The sequence below is a fragment of the Hippocampus bargibanti genome, linkage group LG01 (assembly GCF_051943395.1).
Source record: "Hippocampus bargibanti isolate YZ-2025 linkage group LG01, ASM5194339v1, whole genome shotgun sequence".
NCBI classification, from domain to species: Eukaryota; Metazoa; Chordata; class Actinopteri; order Syngnathiformes; family Syngnathidae; genus Hippocampus; species Hippocampus bargibanti.
The window spans coordinates 24,112,675-24,126,274 of NC_142734.1; the positions used below are offsets into that span (position 1 = coordinate 24,112,675).

At 44.3% G+C, this 13,600-nt stretch overlaps 1 protein-coding gene across 3 annotated transcripts in view; it reads left to right on the forward strand.

Moving 5' to 3' along the window:
- itpr3 (inositol 1,4,5-trisphosphate receptor, type 3) overlaps positions 1-13,600 on the forward strand; it is a 150,477-nt gene that overhangs the window by 74,307 nt on the left and 62,570 nt on the right. For all 3 annotated transcript variants that reach the window (XM_089004746.1, XM_089004756.1, XM_089004738.1), the window contains 2 exons: positions 253-420; positions 5,544-5,618. In XM_089004746.1, coding sequence (XP_088860872.1) covers positions 253-420; positions 5,544-5,618 — 243 coding nt within the window. The remainder of the gene's footprint in view (positions 1-252; positions 421-5,543; positions 5,619-13,600) is intronic.

Below are 13,600 nucleotides of genomic sequence, written 5' to 3' on the forward strand. Positions count from 1 at the left end.
AAAACTTTGTTTTTTGTTTTTTTTGGGGATGTTTTAGCTGCTCTTTGCTCATGACTTCATTTCACTTTGTGTTTGCTGCCCCGGAAATGTGCTTGGTAAGACTGTGCTCAGACTCATTACATTGAGTCTGGATTTTCAGCCCATCTTTTATTTTTTTCCGGGGCTATTGGCGCATAAGATCCATGTCTGCATGTCATCTGAGTACCATCATAACCACTAAAGTCTAAACTGATCTTTTTTCCGCCTGCACAGGTCCAGCTACTCATCTCATCTCAGGATGTGGAGAACTACAAAGTGATCAAGTCCGACCTGGACCGTCTGAGGACGTTGGTGGAAAAGTCTGAACTGTGGGTGGAGAAGAAGACGTCTGGAGGCGGAGCTAGCAAGAAGGAAAAGAAAGACAAAAAAGAAAAAGTGGAGGTAGCACAAAACGATCATCTTGTCCTGTGTGCATGCTGAGCCATAACTTGTCAATGTGAGCATAACCCACTATTCCCTTTAGATTCATTTTTAAGATACATTCAGAATTCAATTCATATTTGGAGGAATTCATTAGCGTCCAAAATAGCGGCATGATGAAAACTGTACATACCATATTTAAACATTACGTTTTACCTCCATCACTTACAAAAAGATTTGAAATGTAATCATAGGTCATGCATTTTAATATTAACTCATTAACTGGTAGATGGTGTGCCTTAATATGTCCACTCCAGTGCCAGGGTTTTTGTCATTGTCACTTGAATTCCAGGACCGGCAGAATAATGACTTTTAGGACGACATAAACATTCAATACAGTGTAAGAAATCTTACACTTGCTTCTTTCATAAGAAAAAAACAATTCCTAAATGGTATGGTGCTGGAGTTATATGAGCTTGAAATGGGGACGGCGGTCCAAGATACAATGCAATACATGCATGTTGTTTTAAAACTCAAAATATTGAAAATGACATATTAACTCATTGACTGACAGACGATGTAGCAAAATGTGTCCACTTCAGCGCTAGGGTTTTTGCCATTGTCACTCAAATTTCAGGACACACACAATATTGAGTTTTAGGACAACATCAACCTTCAACTTCAAACTTTACTCTCATCAGAAAAAAAGTGTTAATTCCTCAGTGATATCACTCTGGAGTTATCTGAGCTTGAAATAGGGGCAGCCGTACAAAATGCAATGTAATATAGCGCATTAAAAACAGCTAAAGCTGGAACAAAGCGCAAACATGGAAAAAAGGGAAATGCTGCCCCCTTATGGGAGGGGAAAACATTGCCAGAGGTCTGACCAGCGCTTTATTGGCACCCCCACAAGTAAAACCCGAACAAATTCAAGAACAGCGCTCCACGTCATATTTTCAATTCCCGAATAAATTTGTGAATGGCAGTGAATGAGTTTATGTAAAAACAATCAAACGTTGAATTTAAAGGACAACCGACGTCTCCGGACAAGTTGTGTCCATAATTTGTAAAATGGCTTCAAATGACTTCTACTGAGCATATTTTACAAAGATTCCACCGCATATAGCTATATTTTACATTTTAAGACTCACGCTGAATATTCAGGAAGTCTTGTTTTTGAGTTGGTGACGAGTCCGTACGTGACGTCACCAAAGGACCGTCCCTGACCGTAAAAAAAGATGCATTGTAGCGGTCCTTCCATCACGTCAATGTATTTTGCTGTACTTGTTTGGTCTGGGGACATCGTGTTACACCCAAAAGCCGCCAGAAGGCCAGAAGAGGGCGTCCAAGCTCCATATAAGGAATTTATCAGCCTGTGGAAACAGAGGTGGGCATAGGAGGTCGCCATTTTGTACCTCTTTTTTGGGGTGAGAGATTTTCCCCCAATGTGGCCTCAAAATGGCACAAATAAATTATTTAATCGATTGCAAACCTGTATGCTTTCCTCTTCAGAACTATTTGAATCCTATTCATAACTGGATGTGTAACAAGAAAGCATATTCTCCGAATCTGAAGCCATTGTTTTGATTCATTAGCAATGCAAGACGTCTTGGCGTGACGTCACGAACTGGGGGCAGGACTTTCTGAAAATGCCCAATTTGCAGCTCAATTTTTTGCAGATTTTGGACACTAAGTCATTTTTATTGGTGTTTTGCATTTGACTAAAAATATCATGCTGCGTGTTTTGGGTATTTTAGATGCTATAAAAGTTTTTCTGATGTCAGTTAAAAAACAAAAAAGTGACGTCAGTTGTCCTTTAAGCCTCATTAACTTGAATGAGGAATGACGAATCAGAAAAAAAGAGTTATTTGCTAAATGATTATGGGTCTGGAGTTATATGAGCTTGAAATGAGGGCGGGTGTTTAAAATACAATGAAATATAGCGCTTTAACAACAGCTGAAGCTGAAACAAAGCGCTAACATGGAAAAAAGGCAAATGCTGCGGCCCTTGTAGGAGGGAAAAAACATTGCTAGAGGTCTGGCCATCGCTTTATCGCCACCACTGCAAGTAAAAGTCATGGAGCCATTTAGCTCACATCCCCAAAAAGTATTTTAATCACAAAAAAATTGTTTGATATTACGTTGTAGCGTAAATATTGGATTGGATTTACATTGATTCGTCCGGCAGTGGAGAAATGAACATTTTACAGCAGCAAAGTGATGAGAGGAAGAGGAAAGGAAAGAAAGAAGGCTAGCTGGCTAGCTATTAGCTGTCTAGCTGACTGGCTTCTAGCTGGCTAGCTGTTGGCTATATCTGGCTATGTATTAGCTATTTATTAGCTATCCATTACCTAGCTAGCTAGCTTTCTATCTATTTGAGTTACTTTGGGGTTGGGTGAACGCTGGCGCATGTGGCTGCCGCTGCTCACCCACAGAAAAACTGAGAGTTTTGAAACGCGCTTAGAAATCAAATGTATTATTATTATGAGTGGGAAGGTCTCTTCTTCTTGAGTAATGGCAATGTGCTGATAAAAATGGAAAAATGTTGTGCCCTGCTGGAAACTTAAAGGACAACCGACACCTCCGCACAAGTTGTGTCCATAATTTGTAAAATCGCTTCAAATGATGTCTATTGAGCGTATTTTACAAAGATTTCAAAGAGACCTCACGTCACGTCACTGAAGGAACGCCCTTGACCGAGAAAGGACACATTGTAGCAGTCCTTTCATCACGTCAATGCATTTTGCGGTACATTGTTTGTTCTGAAAACTTCGTGTTGATGAAATTAGAAGGAAAACACATAAATAACACAATGGTGAATTCTTGTGTGTTGCACTGAGCATCTATTTGATATTCGCTGACAAAAATTCAAAGGAAATAATCAGCCCGTTTCCACAGACTTTGTCGCCATCTTCTGCCTCTTTTGTGTGCTACATCCCCCCCCCCCCGGATACCTCAAAATGACACAGAATAAATTCTTTAATCGATTGCAAACATGGAAGCTTTGAAGAGGTATTTGAATCATATTCATAACTGGATGAGTAACAACAAAGCATATTCTCCGAATCTGAAGCCATTGTTTTGATTCTCGAGCAAGGCAAGACGTCTTGGCGTGACACCACCACGAACAAGGGGGCAGGACCTTCTGAAACTGGTCACTTCCGGTTTCAAATTGAAGTAGTTTTTAGACACTTTAAGTCATTTTTATTAGTGTTTTGCATTTGACTAAAAATATCATAGTGCGTGTTTTCGGTATTTTAGATGCTATAAAACGGTTTTCTGATGTCAGCTAGGAAACAAAAAAGTGATGGCGGTTGTCATTTAACGAATATGTCAGAATATGTCTTTGCATGTATGATCAATATCCGACTTTCTCCCATCCGGTGTTGTTGGCTGTCTCCTCACAGGACTAACAAACATCTGTCACACATGTTTCCCATGTAACATTCCGCCATCTTTTGCAACCATTTCTGACAACCGGGATCTGCTAACCTGTATGCCGCTACCTTCTATGCTGCTAACTTGTATGCCGCTAACATGTATGCCGCTAACATGGCTTTCTTTCTGTGGTGGGTGTGAGGTGGGGCCGTGCTGAGGTCACCCTGGTGAAGGGGCAGCTCCATGTTGATTATTGTTATCTGCTCTCATCTTTTATCGTGACCGTGAAATTTGTCTTTTTTTAATAATAATAACCATGATAGTGTTGATGATGAGGAGAAAGATTATTTGAGTTACTCCTTTTCTGGGTCAAAATTATTAATTTTTATATTTCAGTGATACCTCAGTTTACGAACTTAATCCGGAAAGTATGTGGAAGGTGAAAAGTTCATCTGCCAAACATTTATTTCCCATAGGACACCATTAAAATTAGAATAATCCGTTCCCAGGTCCCCATAAAACGGAATTGTCTACTAAATAAGCCTCGAAACGACACCAAAAAAACTTATTTCATGTATAATAAATGTGCTGTTGTAGTGTAATGAAAGAAATAAACTATACTGTATAATCAAGTCGTTTTATTTACCTTTGTGATAGTCATTGATGTAGTTGCCTCTTGATGATATGAGTGAAGTTGCTGTGCTTCCTCGGCGATCATACCCTCACTCACACTGTCCCCTGCTAGCTGCTTTTTGTTCACCCAAATTAACAGAAGTTTTTCTGTTGATTTCCTGTGGTGGGGTATTTTCCCTCCCATAAAAGCAAAAGTACTCCACTCGATAACAAACCACGTCTGCACGGAGTGCACTCACAGAAAGTGGTTGTGGAAAACTAGTCCGCCAGCCACCGTGGTGCTATTCGACCATGTGGTTTGGTGTTCTTCTGAGAAAAACTGGTCCGTGGCGCTCCGTGTGGTTTGGTTCGTTTCCCGAAAACTAGTTTGTATGCCAAGATTAATTTAATGTTGGTAAGGCGAAAAGTTTGTAAGCTAAAGCGTTTGTAAGATGAGGTATCACTGTATTACAAAAGGCCAAGCTCTCAATTTAGCGGTTTATCTGTGTCCAAACCCTCATCTCTGGTCACGTGACCGAAAGAACCAGATCCGGGATACAAGTGGCCTAAATGAGCTCTCTTCGTTGGGTGTCCGGGCTCTCCCTTAGAGATAAGGTGAGAAGCTCCATCATCCGGGAGGGGCTCAGGGTCGAGCCACTTCTCCTTGACATCGCGAGGAGCCAGATCAGAATCCGAATCAGAAATCCTTTTATCGTCCCACAATGGGGAAATTTGCAAGATGAGGTGGGTCGGGCATATGATGAGGATTCCTCCTGGATGCCTCCATGGTGAGGTGTTCCGGGCAGCCCCACTGGCAGAAGACCCCGGGGACGACCCAGGATGCGCTGGAGAGACTATGTCCCGCAGCTGACCAGGGAACGCCTTGGGATCTGCCAGGAAGACCTGGAAAAGTGGCTGGGGAGGGAAGTCTGGGCTTCCTGGGCTATTGAAACATCTGCCGACCCGACCTCGGATAAGAGGCAGATAATAGATGGTTTGATGGTTTGGTAAATGATAAAGGTGATAGTAAGAGGTTGATCGGTTCCAGTGAAACATGAGTGAAGGCCTTTGGGCCTGAATCATATTGTTTTTGGTCGTTTGGCCGTCTCACATCAGTGAGTCTCGCATGCTGTGTTGACCTGTGCTTCCTACAGGAGGCAGCGGAGGATTCCACGCACACGAAGGAGAAAGGAGACAAGAACAACGAGAACTATCAGAACGTCAAAGAGGTCAGCTGACGGTTGTTTTGTGTCAATCACGCCCTCTTGGCGGGCTTTGCGTGCGCACTTTATTGTTTTTGTTTTTTATTGTGCAAAACACTTTGTTTTTTGGGGTTTTTTTTGGGCTTCGGACGCTGCAACCATTGCGGGTCTGTTTGAAACTTTGCTTATGCTTCAAAACACGCAAATCACATTTCCACCGGAGAGTACTAGTGACTGGATACTAGGCTGTGCTTGCCTTCAAAAGTTTTGATGACTTGAATAGAGGACTGCAGTCAAAATAACACACATCTGCACACCAAGAAAGAAAATGTGGGTCATCTGTGTTAAATTGTTTAATTGTAAATTGTGCCACTTTTATAACCTCCAACCCAACACCAAACTCTCTCACACACGCATATACACACAGGCACACGCTTCTACACATCCGTTGCCAGTATTAGCTGTCTAGTTAGCTATCTAATGTACTAGCTAGCTAACTTTCTATTTGAGTTATTCCAGGTTAAGTGAACACTGGCGCGTGTGGCTGCCGCTGCTCACCCACAGAAGAACTTATTCTGTGACTGCAAAGTGACCTTGAGAGTTTTGAAAGGCGCTTAGAAATGAAATGGATTATTGTTATGAAAGGCAGACAGTTCACCATGCATGCGCACGTTATGCTTTTATCAATCCGACTGTACGCAGCGTTAAAAATAGATATATCATACCTGTAAACCTTGGCTATAAATACATATATAATAATACAATAATAATAGAGACGAGGATTTATATATATATATATATATATATATATATATATATATATATATATATATATATATATATATATATATATATATATATATATATATATAGTGACAGTCGTGCCTGTGGTGGTCGGAGCACTCGGGGCAGTGACCCCCAAACTCGACGAGTGGTTGCAACAGATCCCGGGAACAACATCGGATATCTCGGTCCAGAAAAGCGCAGTGCTGGGAACAGCACGGATACTGCGCAGAACCCTCAAGCTTCCTGGCCTCTGGTAGAGGACCCGAGCTGAAATGGGGACTATATATATATATATATATATACAGTAAAGTCTTGTTATATCGATATTCAAGGGAGTCCGAATATCGATATAACCGGGACTATCGATATATCGTGCATGTAATTTTCTCCGCATAGAAATAGTATCGATATAACCGGGACTATCGATATATCTGATATCGATATAACGAGACTTTACTGTATATATACATATATATATATATATATATATATAAAATCCTCGTCTCACCCACCATGGGTGGTGTCTTTCCCCCATTTTAGCTTGGGTCCTCTACCAGAGGCCAGGAAGCTTGGGGTTCTGCGCAGTATCCGTGCTGTTCCTAGCACTGCGCTTTTCTGGACCGAGATATCTGATATTGTTCCTGGGATCTGTTGCAACCACTCGTCTAGTTTGGGCGTCACTGCCCCGAGTGCTCCGACCACCACAGGCACGACTGTCACCTTTACCTTCCTGCCTCTCTCCAGCTCCTCTCTGAGCCCTTGGTATTTCTCGATTTTCTCATGTTCCTTCTTTCTGATGTTTCCATCACTCGGGACCGCTACATCCACGATATATATATATATATATATATATATATATATATATATATATATATATATATATATATATATATATATATATATATAGGCTGGATAGCTCAGTTGATAAGGCATCGGTTTGGCATATGGGAGACGAGGGTTCGAATCCCACTTGTGGCAGAGAAAATGAGCACAATGAGCACAATGACATCATCCAGTGTGGGTCCTTGGGCAAGACCCTTCACGCTAATGCCTACCTCATACAATGATGAGAGACAATAAATGGAATGACATGCCGGCTCAGACGTCGCCCGGCCAAACAAGGTCTGCGTCAGGTGCTGGGGAACCAGAGCACCCTGATGAAAAATGGGCTACTGGAACAAAGCGGAGATGGACGAGATGCGATAACATGGCTCTGTTGGAATGCTACTACTCAAGCAACCCTAGTCAGAGGGGTTACATGCGGAGAATGGGGGCTGAATGGTTACTTCGAAACCCACAGTCACGGTTGACCACGAAACAACTAGTAGCTCAGTGTTCCAATATCCACAAACGGCAATTGCTATCACAACTTGAGATTGATGAGGTACAACACAAATTCCGAGGTGAAGGGCCCCAGGCTGCCACATCACAGGAAGAGGTTCAACCAGAGATTGGGAGGCAAGCCCCAATGAATAATGAGATTGGGAAGCCAGCCCCAATAAATGAAATGCTGAGCGAGGCAGCAAATGACCTGAGAGATAAGATCATGGCAAGAATGAAAACTGGGCAACGAAGGCACCGATTACAACGGCTATGTGAAGTACCACCTGAAAGTCTCATGGAAACTGTGAATGCAGCACTGAGAACGATCCCGACCGGAACGATCACGGAAACCAATGAGCTGATATACACCTCAGCATCAGTGATCCTAGACATGCTTGGCTACAAGAGCAACCATGAGAGCCACGAGATTCATTACCCACCATGGAAAAGACGGTTGGAGGCCAAGATCAAGGCGGCTCGGAAAGATGTGAGTCAATTGACGGAGACCCAGAGAGGTGTGAATAAAAGGCCAATACCCAAGAGGTACATGCAGATAACCATACCTGAAGCACTCGAAACTGCCAAACAAAGGCTCCAGGCCTTGCCAGTCGCCTAAAGAGGTACACAAAGAGAATGAGGCCAGAAGAATAAACAGGCTGTTCGCAACACAACCTGCGAAAGTGTACGCTCAGTGGCTGGGTTCTAACAGCAGAGCAGACCCTCCAAGGCTGGAAACTGAAAGATACTGGAAAGTCATATGGGAGAAGGAGGTCGCACATAACAGCAGTGCACAATGGCTGGTGACTCTGAAAGAGGAGCACAGCAACCTCCCTGAACAGAACCCAGTTACCATCACAGCGGCAGATATACAAGGAAGAGTCTCAGGTATGAAAAACTGGACGGCACCAGGCCCGGATATGGTCCACACCTACTGGCTAAAGAAACTCACAGCTCTCCACGAGCGCCTAGCAGCACAAATGAACCAGCTGCTGATGGATGGGACTCACCCAGGATGGCTAACCGAAGGGCGAACAATCCTGATCATGAAGGATTCCTCAAAGGGTGCAGTTCCTTCCAACTATCGGCCAATAACCTGTCTCTCCACAACATGGAAGCTCATGTCAGGCATCATTGCGGCTAAGATAAGTGGACACATGGATCAATACATGAGCAAAGCACAGAAAGGCATTAGTAGAGATACGAGAGGTGCCAAACATCAGCTGCTGGTTGACAGAACAGTCGCTCAAGACTGCAGGTCCCGACATACCAACCTGTGCACAGCCTGGATTGATTACAAGAAAGCATATGACTCGATGCCACACACATGGATCAATGAATGCTTGGAGTTGTATAAGGTCAACAGGACCCTGCGAGCCTTCGTTGCAAACTCGATGAGGATGTGGAAAACCACACTTGAAGCCAATGGCAAGCCACTAACGTGTGGCATATACCAAGGTGATGCACTCTCCCCACTGCTGTTCTGCATAGGACTGAACCCCCTCAGTCAGATAATCGCCAAGACAGGCTATGGATACCGCCTCAGAAATAGAGCTATGATCAGTCACCTCCTCTACATGGATGACATCAAGCTGTATGCTAAGAGCGAAAGGGACATAGACTCCCTGATCCACACAACCAGGATCTACAGCAGTGATATCGGAATGTCATTCGGGCTGGAGAAATGTAGTCGGATGGTGACTAAGAGGGGCAAGGTAGTCCACACTGAAGGGGTCTCACTCACTGAAGGAACAATAGCAGACATTGAAAACAGCTACAAGTACCTCGGTATACCACAGGCCAATGGCATCCTCGAATTAGCAACAAGGAAAGCGGCTACGACCAAATACCTCCAGCGGGTGAGGCAAGTCCTCAGAAGCCAGCTCAATGGCAAGAACCGGGCAATAAACAGCTATGCCCTGCCAGTGATCAGATACCCTGCAGGAATAATAAGGTGGCCAAAGGAAGAGATTCAGACCACGGATGTTAAGACCCGAAAACTCCTCACCATGCACGGAGGGTTCCATCCCAAGTCCAGCACCCTGAGACTGTACACAAGCCGTAAGAAAGGAGGCCGGGGACTAGTGAGTGTGAGAGCCACTGTCCAGGATGAAACATCCAAGCTCCATGAATACATCAAAGAGAAGGCTCCAACGGATGATGTACTCAGAGAATGTCTCAGTCAATGGGGAACAGAGGATGAGGTGCTGGAAGAGGGACAATCATGGGAGGAAAAGCCCCTACACGGGATGTACCACCGAACCATAGCAGAAGTGGCTGATCTCAAGAAGTCCTATCAGTGGCTAGAGAGGGCTGGCCTAAAGGACAGCACAGAGGCACTCATCCTGGCTGCCCAAGAGCAGGCCCTGAACACCAGAGCCATAGAGGCAGGGATATGCCACACCAGACAAGACCCAAGGTGTAGGTTGTGCAAAGAGGCACCTGAGACAATCCAACACGTAACTGCAGGGTGTAAGATGCTGGCAGGGAAAGCCTACATGGAGCGCCATAACCAGGTGGCTGGCATAGTCTACCGAAACATCTGTGCGGAGTATGGACTGGAAACCCCAAGGTCAAAATGGGAAACACCTCCCAAGGTGGTGGAGAATGACCGAGCAAAAATCCTGTGGGACTTCCAGATACAGACTGACAAGATGGTAATGGCCAACCAACCAGATATCGTGGTCATTGATAAAGGGGAAAGGAAAGCCGTTGTCGTGGATGTAGCGGTCCCGAGTGATGGGAACATCAGAAAGAAGGAACATGAGAAAATCGAGAAATACCAAGGGCTCAGAGAGGAGCTGGAGAGAGCCTGGAAGGTAAAGGTGACAGTCGTGCCTGTGGTGGTCGGAGCACTTGGGGCAGTGACCCCCAAACTCGACGAGTGGTTGCAACAGATCCCGGGAACAACATCGGATATCTCGGTCCAGAAAAGCGCAGTGCTGGGAACAGCACGGATACTGCGCAGAACCCTCAAGCTTCCTGGCCTCTGGTAGAGGACCCGAGCTGAAATGGGGACAGACACTACAGACGCTACACTACAGACGCTACAGTTTGCCTACCAGCCCAGCATCGGTGTGGAGGATGCCATCATCTACCTCCTCCATACGGCGTTGCTGCACCTGGAGAATGCTGGGAGCACGGTGAGGATCACATTCTTCGATTTCTCCAGTGCCTTCAACACCATCCAGCCAAGTCTACTGGGGGACAAGCTGCGGCATGCCGGAGTCGACCATCACCTCACATCCTGGATTACAGATTACCTCACAAACAGGCCACAGTACGTGAGAGTAAAGAACTGTGAGTCGGGCAGGCTTCTCTGCAGCACCGGAGCGCCGCAGGGAACAGTCCTGGCTCCATTCCTCTTCACCCTCTACACCTCGGACTTCAATTACAACACCCCAACCTGCCACCTTCAGAAGTTCTCTGACGATTCAGCTATTGTCGGCCTCATTACAGAGGGAGACGATAGGGAGTACAGGGGACTGACAAAGGACTTTGTGGACTGGTGCCAGCAGAATCACCTCCAGATCAAAACCAAGGAGCTGGTGGTGGACTTCTGCAGGAAACAATCGTCACCTGCACCATTGAACATCCAGGGTTCGGACATTGAGAGGGTGACCTCCTACAAGTACCTGGGTGTTACTCTCAACAATAAACTGGACTGGACAACAAACATGGATGCCCTAATCAAAAAGGGACAGAGTCGCCTCTTCCTCCTCAGGAAACTGAGGTCTTTTGGAGTTCAGGGGTCACTCCTAAAGACTTTCTATGACTCTGTGGTGGCATCAGCCATCCACTATGGCATTGTCTGCTGGTCAGGCAGCATCACCACCCGGGACAGAAAAAGACTGGAGCGCTTTGTCAAGCGGGCCAGTTCTGTCGTGGGCTGCTCGCTGGACTCTCTAGAGGAGGTGGGCAACAGACGGACGCTAGCTAAACTAAAAGCTATGACGGACAGCCCCTCCCACCCCCTCCTGCCCATCCTGGCAGCTCTGGGTAGCTCCTTTAGCCAGAGACTATTACACCCGCGCTGCAAGAAGGAGAGGTACCGCCGCTCGTTCCTACCGACTGCTGTCAGGCTTCACAATTCCCAATGATCACATGTGAAAAAAAAAAAAAAAAAAAAAAAAAACTGGACACTTGTAAATATGGGTTGTTGCAATATATCTAAATGCATTTCTTGATTCTGCACTATGTACAGTCTTGTTTATGAAATGGTTTTTGCACATCTACATTTGCACAGTATACAGTTGACATTTTTATTTTGTTATTCTTAGAATATCTTGTTTTCTATCCTTTCACTCCTACCCCAACCCCATCCCTCTTCAATTGCTGCTGTGGACTGCAAATTTCCCCATTGCGGGACGAATAAAGGTATTCTGATTCTGATTCTGATTCTGATCTGATTCTGAGACACCACCCATGGTGGGTGAGACGAGTTTTTTTTTTTTTTTTTTTTTTTTTTTTTATATATATATATATATATATATATATATATATATATATATATATATATATATATATATATATATATATATATATATGTGACGGGTGTCACAACAGTGACTGTCTTCGTCTCCACGATGCTGCCGTCTTAATGAGACCAGACGCGTGAATGTGTCTTTTTATTTCTTTTATTTCCTGAATCTCCTCGAGATTGTTCTGGAAACTATGGGTGGGACATGGTGCCACACTGCGCCGTTGCGTCACTTCCTTCATAATTTAATAATCTAAGTGCACAACTCCGTTACATATATATAACAACTGTACTCCCTGGTGCGGCCCCACCCCTCGACCACCCCGGACGGAAATGAACAAAATCTGACTATCCGTGAGTTTTACTTTATTTTACAACATACGGGTAACTTCATATTAATGTTTCAAATTGTTCACAAAAAAATAAGAGATAAATACTAATAATTAAGTAATATGTAAGATGTAGATCGACGTAGGTCGACGTAGGCCGACGTGGAGCAACATTCCCAAATTCGGGAATTCAATTCCTGAATAAATTTGTGAATGGCAGTGAATGAGTTAAACAAGATAAAGTGGCCAGTCGTGTGATAATACTGATCAATAACTTTGTGAATTATGTCTATGTAAGCTGTCATTCGTACAGGAGTGATCCATCGATGAAAAGGTTTCTTCAGTTGTCATCTGTACTTCTTTGAACGTGTCTAACGTTTCGCTTCTCATCCGAGAAGCTTCGTCAGCGAACTAAAATTTTGCTGGTAGCTTTGGCCCTTATATCCCTACTGTCCAGAGGTGGCAGTGCCAGACCTCTGCTGTGATAGGTCCCTGCTCGAAGGATGGGGGAAGCAGAGGAGTAGTCCCTGAGGCTACACTTATTACCTTATTGTCCTGACTGATTATGGTCGATGAATGACCCTGATTGCCCCATTCACTGCTTTGATAGGTCCCTGCTCTAAGGTTGGGGGTAGCAGAGAACCTTTCCCTGAGGTGACACCGATTACTTCTATTGTCCTGACTGATTATGGTCTACGACTGGCCTGATTGCCCCATACGCACTGGTATCACCTCATTAGCATGACTAAACCTATGTGGTAATGATCTATGAAGTCTGTTGTCAGCACGATCCAAATTAAACCTCACACCAACATGGCGATTTAGTGAAGGGATTTGCTGTTTTAAAAAAATAGCTTCTTTTACTTCTTTCAGAATTATGCAGCACAATTGAGCTACTGCGATGAATGTGGGAATAATGGTTTTAGAACCATGTGTATCGTATCCAAGTGTCACAAAAAAATGATGTTCCAATTTTTTTTAATAGTAAAAAGCTTCTGTCATATCTGCTGGTTTGAGTTGTCCTTGTTCAATCATGGAGGAAGGACCTGGAATAGGTGTTGACCCAGGTGGTTACAAAAGCAAAATGGTCATAA